The sequence below is a fragment of the Fusarium solani genome, assembly GCF_023522795.1.
Source record: "Fusarium solani strain SB1 chromosome Unknown bctg00000001, whole genome shotgun sequence".
In the NCBI taxonomy this organism is placed as follows: Eukaryota; Fungi; Ascomycota; class Sordariomycetes; order Hypocreales; family Nectriaceae; genus Fusarium; species Fusarium solani.
This window is the reverse complement of record NW_027072156.1, coordinates 4,526,999-4,543,735: the sequence shown is the minus strand read 5'-3', so window position 1 is coordinate 4,543,735 and position 16,737 is coordinate 4,526,999. Positions and strand designations below refer to the sequence as shown.

Here is a 16,737-nt window from a genome sequence, read left to right as displayed (position 1 = left end):
CTTGTCAGAGTGGAGGCTTGTCAATTCTTTTCATGGCTGGTGGGAACTAAAATTTGCTGGACAAGGCTTCTCTCGTTTGTAGCCCGTCGACGAGAGTCTAGAGCCACGTAATCTCGTCGTGATTTGTGATCTCATCGATTCCTCTTAAACAATCTGTTTGCCTGTTTGATTTTGGTATAATACATGCTTGATCTTGTAACCGATGCCACGAAAGGTATGAACACGACCCTTGTCGGGATCAATTAGCACCACTGACTGGTCTTCAGAACCGAACCCCCGAATCCCTCGCTCTCAACCGCGAGAACCAGCGTCGTTCCCGTGCGCGACAGCGTGAACTCCTCGAGGACCTGCAACGTCGGGTTCGTGAGTACGAGACCCGCGATGGACAGGCTACTCTTGAGATGCAGCGCGTAGCGAGGGCCGTCGCTGGTGAGAATGCCGCCCTGAGGAGTCTGCTCGCCTCGAAAGGGGTTGCCGCGGATGAGGTTGAGGCTCATCTCGAGGCTGTGAGGGCGGGAGTGTCGTCTGGCGCATCTATGGCGTGTACCCCTGCGTCGAATTCACCTTGTGCTGCGTCGCCAGTGAATATTGCCCCGAGACCAGTAGCTTGCTCACAGCCTAGCGGATGTGGCTCAAACGGCGTCATGAATCCTGACCGTGCTCCATGTTCTTCTCAAAGACAGCTCAAGGCACGCTCTTCCGCAACACCTACGCCAGCAGCACCCTCCCCACAACCCTGCAAGCAAGAGACAGACACACCCACGCTCAGCTGTTGCTCCCAACCACAACCCGAATCTCACGAGACTTCAAAACCAAAGCCGATGGACAAGATCCACTGCATGGAGGCTGCCACCATTCTGGCTCAGATTCGAGGAAATTCAGATATCTCTCAGGCACGAGTTGCTCTCGGCTGTTCCAACAACGATGATTGCTTGGTCCGGAATACAGATCTTCTAGACCTCATGGATGAGATGACTTGATGCTCGCCAATTCTATTACTCTATGGTTAACCCCTTTCCCTCCAACCTCAAGACTCCATTAAAAACCCCCATCACACACCCTCAAGTCCTCCAGGTCCATCTATCCGAAACCCACCGAAGAAGATACACCAACCCCAACAACACCGGGACTTCAATCAGCGGTCCTACAGTCGCCGCGAGCGCCTGATCACTCCCCGGTCCATAGGTGGCGATGGCCACTGCTATCGCGAGCTCAAAGTTGTTGCTCGCAGCCGTGAAGCTCTGCGTCGTCGAGAGCGGGTATCCAAAGCCCCATTTCCGCGCCACGAGCAGCGTTGCGAAGAAGATGACGATGAAGTAGACGATTAGGGGGGCTGCGACGCGGATGACGGATACAATTTGGTGGACTACTTGGTGACCCTGCGAGGCGAAGAGGATGAGGATCGTGTATAAAAGTCCGATGAGGGACCACGGCGAGACGATGCGCAGGAATACCCGCTCATACCAATCCGAACCGAGCATCGCTCGAAGCGAGAAGCGGGTTATAACAGCAGCGCCAAGGGGAATCCCCAAGAACACGGCTACACTCGTGGCAACGGTCGAGTAGGATACTTCGAGCGCGCCCTCTTCTCCGCTGATAATGCTGATGAAGAATATGGCCATGGGGGCGTAAAGCGCCATCTGGAGGATCGAGTTGATGGCCACGAGGATGGCGCAGTATTCGCTGTCACCGCCCGCGAGGCCGTTCCAGATCAGAACCATGGCAATGCACCTTGCTAGGCCCACGAGGATGAGACCGATGCGGAGTTCGGGTTTATCTGGAAGAAATGCCCATGCCAGACCGAGCTGTTCAAGTCAGCACAAGTACGGACCCAGATTCTTGTCCATTGTGTTGATGCCCTTTTTGGAGGCGCCATACTACTTGACGATGGGTGCGAGGGAAGGAACATACCATGAGGAAAGGCGCAACGATCCAGTTGATGACTATACTGAAGAGCATCTGCCTCCAGATATCGCGCTGGGCAAAGATCTCATGAAGACACTCGTACCGCACCTTGCAAAGGATAGGATACATCATGACGAGGAGGCCTACAGCTATGGGCACCGAGACGCCGACAAACTTGCCCTTTTCCAGTGCCGGACCTGTCGAGGGCACAAAGTTGCCTAGGATGATGCCCACGGCCATGGCGAGGAGGATCCAGAGGGCGAGGAAGCGGTCGAGCCAGCCGAGGGACTTGAAGGCCGAGGCATTCTTTTTGGATTGTGTAGAGTTGTTCTCGAGATCGTGCATGGGTGAAGGTTCTTGTTTCGTTGGTGGTGGTGTTTCTGGGGACATTTTGGGAGAGGCTGAAGGTCTTTGGAGGATTGTCGATTGCACAAGATGGTATTTCTATTGCCAACAAGGATCAATATTGATTCATTGAACTCTCAAGATGAAACAGAAAGATCCCTTCTTTATGTACTTGGATTAATCTCTTGTCAAATTCTCCCGTCTTCGACCGCCGTAGCATGTGCACCTACCATCGGAGCTACTGGCCAATCAGAAAAGGGGCATGACAGAGTCCGTCCTCCGGGGTGGGTCCGGAGGTCATGACCAAAGGGTCTCGTCCATGACGGGCCTGGAATCGCTCTTGCTCTAGCACTGCTATTGTATTAAATTTTCAAGAATATTGATGAGCATACATGATCTTGGGTACTCCTTCGTGGTATGCCAATTCTAAGCCTCTGCTTCGATGAGAACCCAACAACCGCCGTGGTCAGGGCACAGAGCTTGGCAGCAGCTTGGAGCCTGGCAAACCAACTTTTGTTACGAGAATATCGAGTTTGTTGGATCAATTGTTCTTTAACTGTTCTTTAACTATAAACTCATGTCTAGCTCTCTTGGCTGACGTCTACATCTAAAACTATTCTATGCTTCATTATCCCAATATGTTTCCAAGCTTCTAACCCTCGTCATCCAATACATAAACCTGTAACCATTTCTTTTATTCTACAACCACATCATTGCGCATACTGTATCGCAAACGGCGGCGAGTACGATTCGTCCCAATCTCCTTCGTCCTCCTCATTTCCAAATATTCTCAACGCCCTGTACCGAACCACGTACATCCCCGCAGGCGCGAAGCCACCTCCCGCTAGCTCTCCAGTAAAGGGCTGCGAGTTGCGACCCATGGGGTTCCACAGAAGGGGAAAGTTGACGGGCTCGCCGATGATCCTGGCTTTTCCGGTCGAGGACGACTTTTCCGTCGTCACGGGGATGATGTCGCCGTGCAGCTTTGCTGTGCCAAGGGCCAGGAACCAGACGATCTCCGGGAGCTCGTCCGTTTGGTTGTTGGCTGTTCCGGGCTTGGGGAGAATCCACGTCTTGTTTGCCTTTGCCGGGAAAAAGTTTTCGTCGGTTGATGATGTGATCCAGGTGTCGTTGGGGCCGAGGACTGGGGAGTCGTGTAGGGAACCGGTGAGGCCTTGGTAAGGGATGGAGAGTGCGCTTCCGTCTGTACCGTTTATGGCGACGTAGCCAGACCAAACAGGTAGACGCTTCGCATCGACGCCTTGGGGTGGAGTGGGAAGTACCTCAACAACGACGCTCTCTCCTGGAGAGATAGACACCTTGGACTCGCTGAACCTGACGCTGGCCTGCTCGTTGGCAGAGTCATTGGGAAACCCATCCGGATACATGTAGCCCTTTGCAAGAGTATACATTGTAACCGCAGGAACATGCGAAATCTGAAACTCGACCTCCTCGCGACCAGTGTTCTTGAGGGTAAAGTTGAGAGACTCGACAAAGTGATCCGTGTCGTTGAAGGACAGACTCGAGGGGCTCAGAAGAATCTTGGAGTGGGCAGCGTCGTGAGCCTGCACGATGCCGCCACCTTGCTGAGGAACAGGAGCTAAAAATCTGTAAAAGGCTTTTCCGTCGTTGAAGAGCTGCGGCTTCGAGGTGGCGGAAAGGAGGTTCTCGATGAAGATGGGGTCCAGTGTTCCTCTGACCTCGGCGATGAGGGCCACGATGCCTGCCAAAAGGGGAGTCGCCATAGAAGTACCAGACAAGACGGCGAAACTACCCTGATCTCTGGGGTAAGTAGAGAGGATCTCACCTCCGGGGGCACCAAACTGTGGCTTGACGTCCATCTCCCACGTCGGACCCCAAGATGTAAAAGCGCTGACAGCACCAGCTGTAATGTTGTTGACGGTCTCTTGGAGCATGACGTTTCCATCGCTGCCGTCCGACATTTCCAGCACAACCTTTTCTCCCTTGCTGAGATGCTTCATCCACTCCACACCCTGCGAGGGTGAGACTATAGCCGCAGCTTTAATGCCGGCAACCATGGAGACGTCATAAGGCATCAGTCTCTCCAGGTTACTGTAGATCATCATATACTGGGCTCCAAACTTGGCCAAGTTAGTAGCCTTTACTTCAAATGTGCACGTGCCCCGTCTGATGAGCGCAATGTACTTGCTGAGATCAGGTGTGTTCGCCGGTAACGGATTACAGGCGTCGTCAGCGACGGTGGTGTTGTAGTTGAGAGCCCATAGCGGCAGCTTGACGCCCTTCCAAGCATCCGGTGCCCCAGCCAAAGATCCAAACTCGTGTTTCGGGCCGTCGTTGACGGTATAGTGCGAGACGTTGAACAGGGCTAGTGATTTAGTGTTGTCAAAGGAAGCAACAGCTGTAACATGCTTTCCGTTGCCAGCAGTATTCGCGTAAAACAGACCAGCTTCACCAGCGTTGCCAGCTGACAAGATACACGGCACTCCTTGGTCGACAATTCGAGAGACGGCCACAGCCCACGGGTCCTCGGACCAACCAGCAGGCCCTCCAATGGACGCCGAGATGATATCCGCACCGTCTTCAAAAGCCCGGTTGAAAGCGGCGATGAGAATGTCGTTGCCAGACTCTCCCTTGCAACCAAATGCCCGGTACGCGCCGATGGTGACACCCGGGGCGGCTCCTGTGAAGCCCATCGAGTTGGCCTGCGCCGCGAGGGTTCCGGCAGTGTGAGTTCCGTGTCCTTCGCAGTCTTGCGGGTCGTCATCTGGAGTTGCTGCGTTCTTGCCATTGTAAGTGTCGCCGACGAGGTCAGTTCCGAAGGAGACGAGACAACCTGGGCCAAAGCATCCTCCAAGGGCAGGATGTGTGTAGTCAACCTATATCACCAGTCAGTTGACCGAAACCACTAAGTTGTTAGCAGTAACTTACACCACTGTCGACGAGGGCAACCTTGATACCCTTGCCCGTAGCTCCCTCAGCTCGCAGCTTGTCAACCTGAGTCATGATATGCGGCGAAAAGGTGTCGTTCTTCGCATCCCTTCCATTCAAGTCTCTCCGTTGGATAGCTGAGTAGTCCTTGCCCGGTGTGCCCTGCCAATGAACCTCTGGTGTCGGTAGGCTAATCATCTTGACCGGCCAGCTCCGCTTGACGGCCGGCATCTTGGTCATCATGACAGCCAGGTCCTCCGCATGATCAACATCGTTGAACTGAATCGAAGCGCCCTTGAAGAGCTTGTAATCGTACTGCATCCGCATCGTTCCATGTTTGGAAGCCTTGGCGTAAAAGTCTGAACAGTCCTGGATCTTGTCAGCGATGGGAACTTGAGCTCAACTCGATCAACATACATTATCATCCTCAAACTCAAAGATGTAGGCGCCCGGCAGTCGAGAAGACGTCTTTTTATTGCCAATGTGCTTGATGTCGACCGCACTCGCCGCCGCGGCAAAGAGCCATACGAGCGAATACAAGCGCATGATCAAGAATCAGGCCTCCCCGCAATCACGATGGGAAGATACGAGATGGGAAGAAACGGACAGCGGGTAGACCTGCCGGACGGAGGCTATATACGATCATCTGTCGGGACCCATGATCAAGGTCCCCGTCGCCATCGACGACGCCGGGGTTTAGGGCGACCACCCCAGCTGAGGCGTGGATATCTCCCATGCAGGAGAGTGGACATCGTCAAGCGCCTTGGGTCCTTGGTTGCCAACACGAACGAGATTGCAGGGGGGTTATTCTCCAGTGGCTCCGGGAGACCGGCTTCTCTGCATGGAAGCGAGCTTTGAAACGCCCTGTATATAGACAGGATCCTCAAGTTGACACCGGATGTCGAGACCCAGTGGCCCCATGTGAAAGGGTCTTGGCGGGAGAGCCATGACGACAGAGGGGGACCACAACCAACTCATCGCCGGTTGCTGGAGAAAAAGGAGGAGAGCCGCATGAGGTGATTGCGCGTTGAGGCGGAATTATCAGCGGTTGGGATCCCAGCGTTTCAATTACAGTGCCTCAATCAACGAGAATCCTTCGGTGAAGCTTGGGTGTCCATGTTGAGTAACCACGGCGAGGCGGGGACCCGATAGTCGATGCATTTTTTCGTTAATTCCGAGTTTCAACTGTAGCTTCAAGAGAATTGGCTCTTTGTGACAATGTTCCCCTGCATCCCAATCTCTGTCAGAACTTTTTTGCCCCACGATCGACAGGAGACAGTAGCAGCCATGACGCAGTAGCAGCAAGGATACCATGACCTGACCATCCCACGCCATGCAAACAGTTATAGAAACAAACCTTCAAGAGGCTCAAAATCCAGTGGCTGTTGTGTTAAAAACTAGCCATGCACGAAGCCTGCACAAACTCCCGTGTTGCACCAAGCTGAGCCTCGTATCCAGCAACCGCCGGGACGCTATGCACGAGTTTGTACACGTAGGTTGTTGGCCCCACGACTCGTTCGTTCACCAGCAGAGCAATTTTTAGAAGTCGCTTCCTGATTGGTTGGGACCCGACGTTGGCGAGACGACACGCAGCAACAGTTGGTTCTCCATTCATTTGCACAACGCATGCTTGCCTTGCCTTTGGATCATTCATCTTTCTTTAAAGAATACAAGGTAAACCCACGCTTCACCTTGTCCTAACATGTCGTTGCCCGTGGTGAGTGCCTGAGATGTGGTGCGACAACGGCCTCGGTTTGGCCGTTGAGCCTTATTCCGACTCCGACATCCGACAACGGCGGCTGTGTACCTGTGACGCAGCTTCCTTAATCCTCTTGCAGGGGTTATTTGTTATCGCTAGGTTTCAGCAAACATGGGGTAGATGATCCATTATAGCTTTCCCATAGGAGAATCGTGACTTAGGCATTTTACCCTCATTCAACTACCCAGGTAATTGACGCAGGTTTATGTCCCAGCACAAGGGTCAAATAATTTTTAGAAGAGACTTCAAGAAGCCTTACCAGGATCAGATCTCTATTTTTGGAGATTACTATTAGAGGACACTATGAAGAGATACTGTTGAGCATTTGACAACTCGTCCTCCAGCCATGTGCAACTAGGTGCGCAGACAGTATATGGACCATGCCATAGCCTTAAAAAAAAACCAACGGCGAGATCTTGGCATGTTTCTCGAACCGGGATTGGGAGCGACTCTCTGCATCTTTCGCTTTGGACTGTCGGTGGGAGCTTCTCGTCGCTCTAGGCAGAATGGAAGCGTGTTACCCCAGACGCAGTGCAAGTCAGGACGACTGATGCGGAAAACAGCATTCATTCGTGCCTTGTGTAACTACCGAACAAAGGCGCTGCAGCTGCTCGTCCCTGTCGGTGCGGTCGTGCAGGGCGACACCGTCACCCGGTTGGAGCTGGCAGAGGTTGGGGAAACGCAGGAGCACGATGACCCATTAGGCGGCAGGTAGGTATGTCTTCTACCTCGACTGTCCTGGCTTGCATGGGCTTGGAACAGCCTTGTCGTTATCTTCAGGGAATCGCTGCAGGCGGAGGGAGGCGGGTTATAATGATCTACACGGGCTATAGGGCGCACCTATGTTGAGCAGAATTGCTATTTGAAGGAACTGAGGCATGCTTTCCGGGGTGTTAACAAGTGAGGCAAAACACACCATTATAATAAACTAGAAATCTAGTAGGTAGACAGTCAAGATGAAAAATAAAGAGGCTCTCTAGGCCACAGCTTTCCAGAACAACGATCAATGCCCATGAGCAAAGATATGACCAAGACATTCCTTGCGCGCTCCGGGTCAGTGAATTTCCGGATCTACAAAGTCTGTATTCGTCTAACCTTTAGATAGGAAACCGCTGTCTGTCATTCCTAGGAGGAACAGCGGTGAGGACCATGTTGTTTCTTTTCCACATCACAAGAAGCCGGGGGCGTCCTGGCGTAGCCTTTGTTATCCGGATGGCTTCCATACGGTATTGACCTGGCGGGAGCCTTCAAACACTACTGTAGCTCTCAACAAGTTAGTTTGAAGCCCTAAGTACCTGAAAAAGAGACAAGGCAGGCTGCTTTGGTGCGGAGATGTTTTGAACCTCCCACATTCGTCTCTCAGGTCACAAACACCGAGACGTGAAAACGAGTCGGGATGATAAAACATGGAATAGTATTTACAAGTTGGACGTCGGTCAGAAAGCATACTAGATGTGTTTATAGTTGAATATCAGTTGATCTAAAAACCCCTGTATTCTATCCGTGAGAAAAGTTAGTTTGCCGAGACCATCGCCACCAACATCATTCTTTGTACATACACAACCAGTTTAGAATTCACAAGCATCCCCGCGCCGTTGGAGTATAAAAGCAAACTGCGGCATAAACAAGAACTTCTTGGAGCCTTTTCCTGCCCGTTTCTTAAATGCCCAAAGTTGTACAGTCCATGTATTTCCGCCTGACTCTCCGCCCTTTTTAAAGACGCTCAACCAAAAGAGCTCACCTGATATTTGATCCAGTAGACCTACCCAAGATATATAACCTCACTCGAGGTGGCTTCCAGCATCGATTCACTCTTTTTCATCACATCTCTGTAAAAAGGGGCAGCACTCTGGTCAGCAGCACCCCTTCCACCACAACGTATAAAGTTCGCCAATCCCAACCACGCGCTCTGTTGAATATCAACTCCAAAGCAGCTCAAGAAGATCAAGCTTCGTTTTCTTCGTTCTCATCGTCGTCCTTTGTTGGCCGTCGACCCTCGGGTAGATACTCGCAGGCAACAGCAAACGCCGCGGCAAGGGGAACCAGAATAAACCACGCAAGGTGACCCCAAAGAATCTGACCTCGAACTCCAACAGCATAAATTGCCGTAGCGGCACCTGGCACAATAGACCGAATACCACTAGACAGGGTCAAGGCCAAGGCGTTCAAAGTTCCCAAGACGTGAGAGTCAGGGGCAGCGTCGTTGAGAGCAAGCTGCACGCCTGTAAACGCCATCGAGACGCCAGGTCCGATAATGGCAACAACGGCTCCAAAAGTCCAGAACAGAACCGTCGTAAGATGCGTATCTGCCCGAAGCAACGTGTTGAGAAGGATATACCCAGCAAAGAAAAAGGGGTACGCAAATCCACACATCTTCATAACACCCTTGGTGCCGAAACGGTGCTGCAGCATGGGAAACGCCAAGACCAGCCACATGGCTTGGGCCGCTCCCTGGACGGCCATGTACATGGAGATCTTGACAGAGTCGAATCCCACGCCGCCTAAGTCGATGGGCGTGTAGAGCACAACCGGCATGATGGCCGTAAAGGCAAAGGCGAGGAACATGGCGTGGCTGTAGACCCAGAGGACAATGCCGACGCTGGGAGCTTTGAGGAGTTCCCATGTTGATAGAGGAGGTTTGGAGGATGTGATTTCTCGATGAGATAGCTCGTCCGTGCCTTGTTTCTTGAGGGTCTCCTTGAGGAAAAGGGCACTTGTGAGAGCACTCGTGGCGCTGATGACACCAGTGACAAAGCCTGGAAGAGCGTAGGGATACTCGAGAAAGAACTTGTTGCGTCCAAAGCTTCCGGGATACTGGGTGGCCGGATTCGCCAGAGCACCGCCAATGATGGGCCCAATAAAGAGTCCCAAGTTCCCAGCAAAAGCAAACCAGCTAAAGGCACGAGCCTGCGTCTCGGGGGTGCTATGCTCCGAGATCATGGTCCGGATAACAAGACTGGATCCTGAAAAGACACCCGCCAAACACCGGAAGAGAATCATCTGCGGAAGAGTCTTTGCCATGCCAAAGAGCGCTGGACCAACGGCTGTGCCGACGAGGGTCAAGACGAGGATGGGTTTGCGGCCGATGCGGTCAGCGAGACGGCCCCAGCTGATGAGCACCAGCATCTGGGTTGCCGAGAACAAAGACTCGATGAGGCCGCTGTAGAAGCCCACGTCAGACTTGGGTAGGTTTCCATTCCGCTGGACCATCTCGGCGATGAAGGGAAAGATGCAGAAGAAAGCGATGGGCTCCGTCATCCGGGCGTAGCAGAGGAGGAAGATCTGAAGTTTCGGCAGCGGCTTTCCCGGCTTGACCTCCGGGGGGGCATCGTCGCCGGGTCCGGGGGTACCGGCGCCGGAGCGGACGGTGGGAGTCGCGGTGCCAATGAGAGTGGAGGCCTCGGTGTCAACTTCCAGGCCGTCGCCGAGGAGAGGGGTCGTCTCCGAGGCATCCCGGAAGGGGCTCTGGGAGCGGCGCGGAGCAGCTGCCATGGTTGAACGGTTGATGAGGCTGCTTTACGAGCTGTGAAGGCTATCCGAAAGGGCAAAAGGCATTTGATCTATCGCGACGAAGTCTATGATGCGTGCATGCCTCGCCAATGCCAGAGAAATCACCGAGTATCACAACGCGTCGAGGTTGGAATGTTGTTGAAAGGGCGAGGTTCTTTGTGGAGCTCGATGGCGTCGAACTGCCTATTTCGGGCATGATGTCTAGGGTAAGCGACATTATCTTGGCCGTTGCAACGCAAGAAAAGACAACGGGTACAACTTCAAAAAGGGCAGCTAATCTTGCTTTTATAATCTTCCAATAACGGATCTAGACCATCTAAATCGTCTCTCAGAGTCTGGCATGCGCAAATACTCTCGCATCCCGTGTTTCAGACCAAGCTTGAAACAATGACGCGGGCACGGTCGCAAACGGGCAAGTCTAAGCACGGCGCCCGAGTGGAATGGTCTCGACTCGCATGGCTAAAACCCGTTGTTGGTTCCTCCGAGATATTGGCCGGCAGGCAAAAAAGAGATGGAGAAGGACAAAAAGACACTGCAAGTGATGTAACAAGACGGAAATCCCCCACGGGAAGACTGGGGATGCCTCCGGACGACGCTGGGTCAGTCGAAGGCGTCAAAGAGAGTATCCTGCATGGCCTGGTCGGGCCTCACAAATCAAACATGTGTCTCCTTCAGGTGACGGGCTGCTCGGGATGAAGAATGGCCTCGAGGGGTACGTGGTATAGATGCATCAAGAGCCAAGACAGGGAAGATGCCCACCCACGGCGCAGATTCGTCTGGTCGAGCTTTGTTCTGGTTTCATCCAGAGGGTCTTCCTTCGTCTTTATTAAATCTCTTGACCCTTGTATCCGCACGTCGAGATTGCTGCTGCAACACTTGCTCAAGGCCACCGCCGATCCTTGCGCTATACAGAACGTGGGTTCCCCCGGACCAACGGACTTGTCCGGAGTCACCATCGAACCTATCAGACTTCTGCCGCAGTTGCTGACCGTAGTCGAACCCGAGCCGGCCCGTCTGAAAAGGGCCGTGTGAGGCCTACATCGCGATCCGATTTAGGACTCTGGGGGCTTCGAGTGTCCGGAGACGTCGACAAACAATCTCCATCTCCCGACGGCCCTACCCGCAATTATCTTGTTTGATTTCGTCATCGTCGGCGAGGGGGAGGGCGTTGTCTGTGAATTGCAACTCTGCAAGGCTGTTGGTGTGGTCACTGTGGCGGCACACAAAAGATGGGGGTTCCGAACTATCCCCAACCAACGTCACTAAAGATCAAGATCAGCCTAAAATCAAGTTTTTCGCTCGCCGGCAACTGTTTCTGAAACTGCTGATCGTCTTGTTATCGAGAAGAGGTTCTTCCTTGTCATGCCGCTTCGTGAGCGGGCTCATCGAGGTTCCATCATGGGGATATACCATCAGTTTGGAAAAGCATCGGGGTCGACATGTCGATTGTTCTGAAGCATGCAACGGCAGAGCTTGACCGGCAGACACTCGATTCGTTCGGCCTGTCTTAGATTCGACCCCAGAAGCGGTCGGATCAGACCGGGCTTGTCGGTCAGTCTGGTTGGCATGCATTTCCCGATAGGTTTGATATGAGGGTCATATTCACGCCAAGCCTTGGAGATCCACACGACGTGACCGTGACGACACAGAGCCTTGTCTTAGTTGATGGGCAAGAAGGCATCGATCGATGTCTCCTCGAGTCAGGAGTGTATGATGGCGTCGGGGCTTGGAAAGTGATCGACGAAGTACCAGAGCACTTTCGCAAGCGAGTTTGCAAAACCAACCTTCAACTACCTCCAAGGAGGCGTCAGGATTTGCTACATCGTCCTACCGGAGCCTGCTTCGTCAAGTCGAGAAAATTCCATTCCTGTGCTGTAAATGTGCTCAACTCCTTCAAGGATCACTTTCGGCCCGGTTTAATCAACTAACCACGGGGGTGTTCCCTCGTCGAAAGAAGTTCTCTGTCCAATAAAACCAAGAGACAACAGGCAGGCAAAGTCGAGAGGCCCTCCTTTGCAGACGCGGGCCGTACATGTGGTGCAGAAAACCGTTGGCTGACGACTCGGCGGAAGGGGGCGGGTTGGTTACACGGAATGTCGTCGACAGGCTTCCAACGGAGACACGAGTTTGGAGCCGCATATTTTTGTCTCTCAAAAGCAACTCCTGCTTGCGGCTCACCCAGCCACGCAACGCCAGGCCATTGCGGATTGTATCCCGAACTTATCGACGGGGATATATGCTTGGCATCGTCTCGAATCTGTGTAGTGGAATCTTCTGGCAGCGTGCTGTAGTTTCCTCAGCATGAAACGTCGTTTGAGTTAACCGAGGGTGGCGGCAGACCGGAAGAGGGAGGGATTACTGCGGGAACTTCTCGATGTTCCCTGCTGCTTCAGGTTGGCCGCAGTAAGGTCTTGATCTGATTATCCAGCTTGTTGGGCAGCAGTCAGCTCATCGCCAACTTAGACCCTGGCCCGACCGAGAGGTGCCCGAGAGAAATGTACTGAATAGGCCTTGCCGTGCTATCCCTTCTCAGCTGTCCGCATCAGGGCTGGCCCGGCTGGGCGATGGATTAACCATGCGACTTTTGGGCCCGAATTCCCGCGCCACCGAGCAGAGAAGTAGCCGGCGATTGTATGCCTCTTTTGGAGCCTGGAAAAGAAGCAGCATCGGCGTGCTGGAACCCGTGGGACCATGGAGGAGTTGGAGGAGGTTCGGATAACTGGGCCCGTGGGATTGGTAAACGGGTATCATGTGACTCGCTTGTTTAATGAGCAGAAGGAAGGAACGCTGACGAGGACTCTCAAGGACAGGGACTGTTCGCAGTGACAGACATCGAGGTCTGATGGGAGGAGAATCCGATTGCAGGACGACATGCATGAGCCTGCCATCAGAGACTGGGGGGAGACATCGTCGAGATTGCCAGAGAAGAGGGGGGGACATACAAATCACTACTACGTCTCGCCCCCAGTCCGTACGTTTCCAAGCCCTACATGTGCCCTTATTTGCCTTAGTGCGGGAACCGCGGCTTTGGACTGCGCAGACGCGTCCGTCTGCGTGCGCTGGTGTGATCCTGACTGGATGAGATGTGACAGAGAGAGTAGCGGCGCCTCAAGACGGGAGGGACTCTGTCACTCCCCCCCACGTCTAACAGCTGCTGTCTCGGCCGATCATGCTAGTTTCTTTGGGTCCTCCAAAGCACTCTTTCATGGTCTGGGCTCTCTAAACGGGGGGGGACCAGACAATGCTCACCACCAAGACACACCATGGATCCATTGTTTGAGAAGCACAAGCACTTACACAGGGCTGAGGAAGGTGGGAAATGTACGTACAAATCCTGCAGACCCTTCAAGGTCCCACGCTCGGGGAAGGCAGCAGCAACAAGCTCGATCCATTGAGCTTGGCTCCATCCCATGACAAAGGGAACGGGGGCTCCGCTCCATGGGCCACGAACAATGACCCAGCCTAGCCCGCGACAGGAATAACGCGTGGCGCCACAGGGCCAGAAGCCCATTCAGGACCTGCCAGCTTCTCTTCAACTCGCGGCATTCCTGGCTTCCCAGAGGTCTCGGGCAAATGGGAGCGGACCGTTGCTTGATTATCAGGCAGTTTTGGCCGGGGGTGTGAGTGTAGGATCCCGTTGCTCCCCTTTGAGGCTAGGGGGAGAGAAGAGAGAAACTGTACGTACTTCCCTTCTTCTTGTCTCTCGCTTTCGTTCCTCGTTTTCCTTGTCTCCCCCCGTCCCATCCGCCGCATCGACGTCAGTTAGGAGCCATGGAATCTCTGTCTTGCATCCGCTAAGGCCTTCGCTAGCTAGAATCGCCCATGGCGCGACCCAGAGGCCTGGAGAAAGAGGGCCAAGGTCAGCCAGCCCGAGCGTCCGCGGCTGACAGCCGGGGTTAAGTGGTCCACACATGTCGGTTCAGGTCCCACGTTCAAGACTACGTTAGGGACTGCGGACGACCAAGGACGCAAGGGGGCTGCTGGGACATGGGCAGTGTTGCTGGCTTCATGTAGAGGAGACACGCGCACACACATGAGTGAGTTTCTAGACAGAGACAGGACAGAGCTTTTTGACCGGTAAACAGCTGAGACTCGCCTGGTGGATGCCCTCTCGATGCTACCGTGATCCACCCCCCTTTAAGGGTGTCCAGAAACGGAAAAAGGGGGTGTCGAGAAGATCTATGGCGCGCAAACTCAAGGGGACAGGACAGGGGGACCACACGGTTCAAACTTGGACCACCACCCATTACTGCAAAGCAGAGGGGTCCCTTGTTGAAGATCGTTGTCTCACCAACGTCAATTCCCCGGGGGAGGCCACACTAGCTGTCAGATGGGACAAGAAACGTCGACGCTAATAACCAGGAGTCTGGTTGACGCCCTACGTATTCCCGGGCATGGGAAACTGGGTTTTTGGGAGGGGGGGAACCTGGTCCTCTTTCTTTATGCACGCGTTCAAGACGCATGACGCGTGGAATGACTGGCCCGCGACACCTTGCCTACTTGTCTAGCTGAGCTGTCTTGTCTCTCCATTTTTACATATCAACAGTGAGAGCACGATTGAAACTAGACGAGCACTGCTCCTTGCAAGCCCTCGTCAGACCGCCACCAGTCGGCAATGTGGCCGACGCAGATAGAGGCCCTCTCTGTTCTGTTCTGCTCGCACCCCCAGTGTTTAGCGGCCTCCCGTGTAAACGGCCAGAAGAGGAGAGGCTCTCTTCAAGAAAGGGGACTTTGCCCTTTTCGCTGAAGTGCGCTGTAGACCTTGAGTGGGAGAAAAAAAAACCCCTGGCATTTAGCCCAATATGGCGTCGAGCTCTTTTTCTTTTTTCTAGAAACCATCACGACGTGGCTTGCCCTCCCACCCTTGCAGCAGCAGCCGAGTATTATTAACCCTAGCAGCTATAATAGAGAATTGCCATCTGGGTTACCGCGGCCAAGAGAGAAAAAACAGAGTGCGTTTTTAAGTTGCCCATCCACACGTGGGGTTTGTAAACAAGGGGGAAAAGAGACGTGTAATTTACTTTTCCACGGCCTGTTCATCACCCGAGACAAAAGTCAAGAGATCGTCAAAGGACCACCACCCTAGTTCGACGACGATCAGGCTAACGTAGCGTGATTACTGATCAGGGTCGGTGCCACAGTCTTGGGTCTATTGACACATTCCTCGAGACTAACGGCCAGCCAGAGAAGGGAAGGCCTTGCCAAGGAGAAAGAAGCAAAAGAGTGAGTGAGGGGACCCAGAGGGAGACTGGTGCTCATAAGCCCACTACCACACACAATCCACTCACACATGCACAAAAGCAAATCTCAGCCAGCGCCATCGCTTACCTACACTTCAAGGGCGTCCGTCTTGGCGGCGAACCCGACTTGTCGGTCTGTCATCTCTGAGTGGCCGTTTGAGAGGCTCTTTCTCAATGGCTTCAATGGTCGCCGACCTTCTTCTGAATGCTACGTATCCTAGGTACAGACAGACAGACAGCGTTATGCATCTCTCTCTGATAGTCACAGGGATTCCCTAGGGTTGCAGGGATCGACTTGTGATTTCAGCAAGGGTCTTGTCCCTTTCTGTTTCTCTCTTTCTCCCTCTTCCTCCTCCTCTCTCTGGCAATCGAATCGCACTTTACACATCCACACTTGGTGAGCCCTGAGCCTCGCTTTGTCTCCCGACTCGTCGCCTGTCCTCGGCTGTCCTTGACCGTTGTTACATTTCCCGCTGCAAGCTTCCACCAAGCGAGGCTGTCAACGCCCGTTACAGCATCTCTCTGTCTCGCTGCCTGCCGGGCCACCCCTCAGCCGTTGGCTCTAGAGACTTTTTTCGTCCTTTTCTTTTCTTTTTCTACTTTGACTGCCGAACCAAGTCTTGTCTTTCTTTCCCACCCGAAAACCCCCCCTCCCCAGACCCTTGGGCAGATCTTAGCCTCGTGGCTTCTTCCGATCCTGCTGAACAGGTACCCCCCGGTGCATATCGTCCCGTTCGTCTCGTTCCTCCGCGCTTCCTGGCCGTTCCCCTATCCCTGACAGGTGAGAAGCCGGCTCTGGTCGGGGGTTTGGGCGAATCGTTCGTCCAGTTGGACCATCTTCAAGTCAATCCATCTGTAAAGGCACCTCTCCTCCCGGTCGGCGGGTATCTCTCTTGCTCGGGAGCAAACCGTGTGGACGGCTCGCGCACCTCGATGGGGTATATATCGACCCTTCTCACCCGAATATGCTCGTAGCCGACGACTGTTGTTGATACGGCATGTCAGTGCGATGTCTATCACTCCTGATCCGAACAGCAGCAGCAGCAGCGCATCATCAAGTCTCACGGC

General features: G+C 53.6%; 4 protein-coding genes across 4 annotated transcripts; 1 reads left to right on the top strand and 3 right to left on the bottom strand.

The window, feature by feature from the left end:
• Window positions 1–202: 202 nt before the first annotated feature.
• On the top strand, window positions 203–980 carry MRS44_003523 (uncharacterized protein; the record flags this gene model as incomplete). The annotated part of the gene is made up of 2 exons (XM_046268498.2): window positions 203–214; window positions 267–980. The coding sequence occupies 2 exons, from the start codon at window positions 203–205 to the stop codon at window positions 978–980; spliced, it is 726 nt and encodes a 241-aa protein (XP_046137642.2).
• Window positions 981–1,061: 81 nt separating this feature from the next.
• MRS44_003522 (uncharacterized protein) lies at window positions 1,062–2,295 on the bottom strand (the record flags this gene model as incomplete). The annotated part of the gene is made up of 2 exons (XM_046270565.2): window positions 1,062–1,805; window positions 1,912–2,295. The coding sequence occupies 2 exons, from the start codon at window positions 2,293–2,295 to the stop codon at window positions 1,062–1,064; spliced, it is 1,128 nt and encodes a 375-aa protein (XP_046137641.2).
• A 665-nt stretch (window positions 2,296–2,960) lies between these two features.
• On the bottom strand, window positions 2,961–5,706 carry MRS44_003521 (uncharacterized protein; the record flags this gene model as incomplete). The annotated part of the gene is made up of 3 exons (XM_046275394.2): window positions 2,961–5,108; window positions 5,161–5,529; window positions 5,578–5,706. The coding sequence occupies 3 exons, from the start codon at window positions 5,704–5,706 to the stop codon at window positions 2,961–2,963; spliced, it is 2,646 nt and encodes an 881-aa protein (XP_046137640.2).
• Window positions 5,707–8,863: 3,157 nt separating this feature from the next.
• MRS44_003520 (uncharacterized protein) lies at window positions 8,864–10,411 on the bottom strand (the record flags this gene model as incomplete). The annotated part of the gene is made up of 1 exon (XM_046270597.1): window positions 8,864–10,411. The coding sequence occupies one exon, from the start codon at window positions 10,409–10,411 to the stop codon at window positions 8,864–8,866; it is 1,548 nt and encodes a 515-aa protein (XP_046137639.1).
• Between the last annotated feature and the right edge of the window lie 6,326 nt (window positions 10,412–16,737).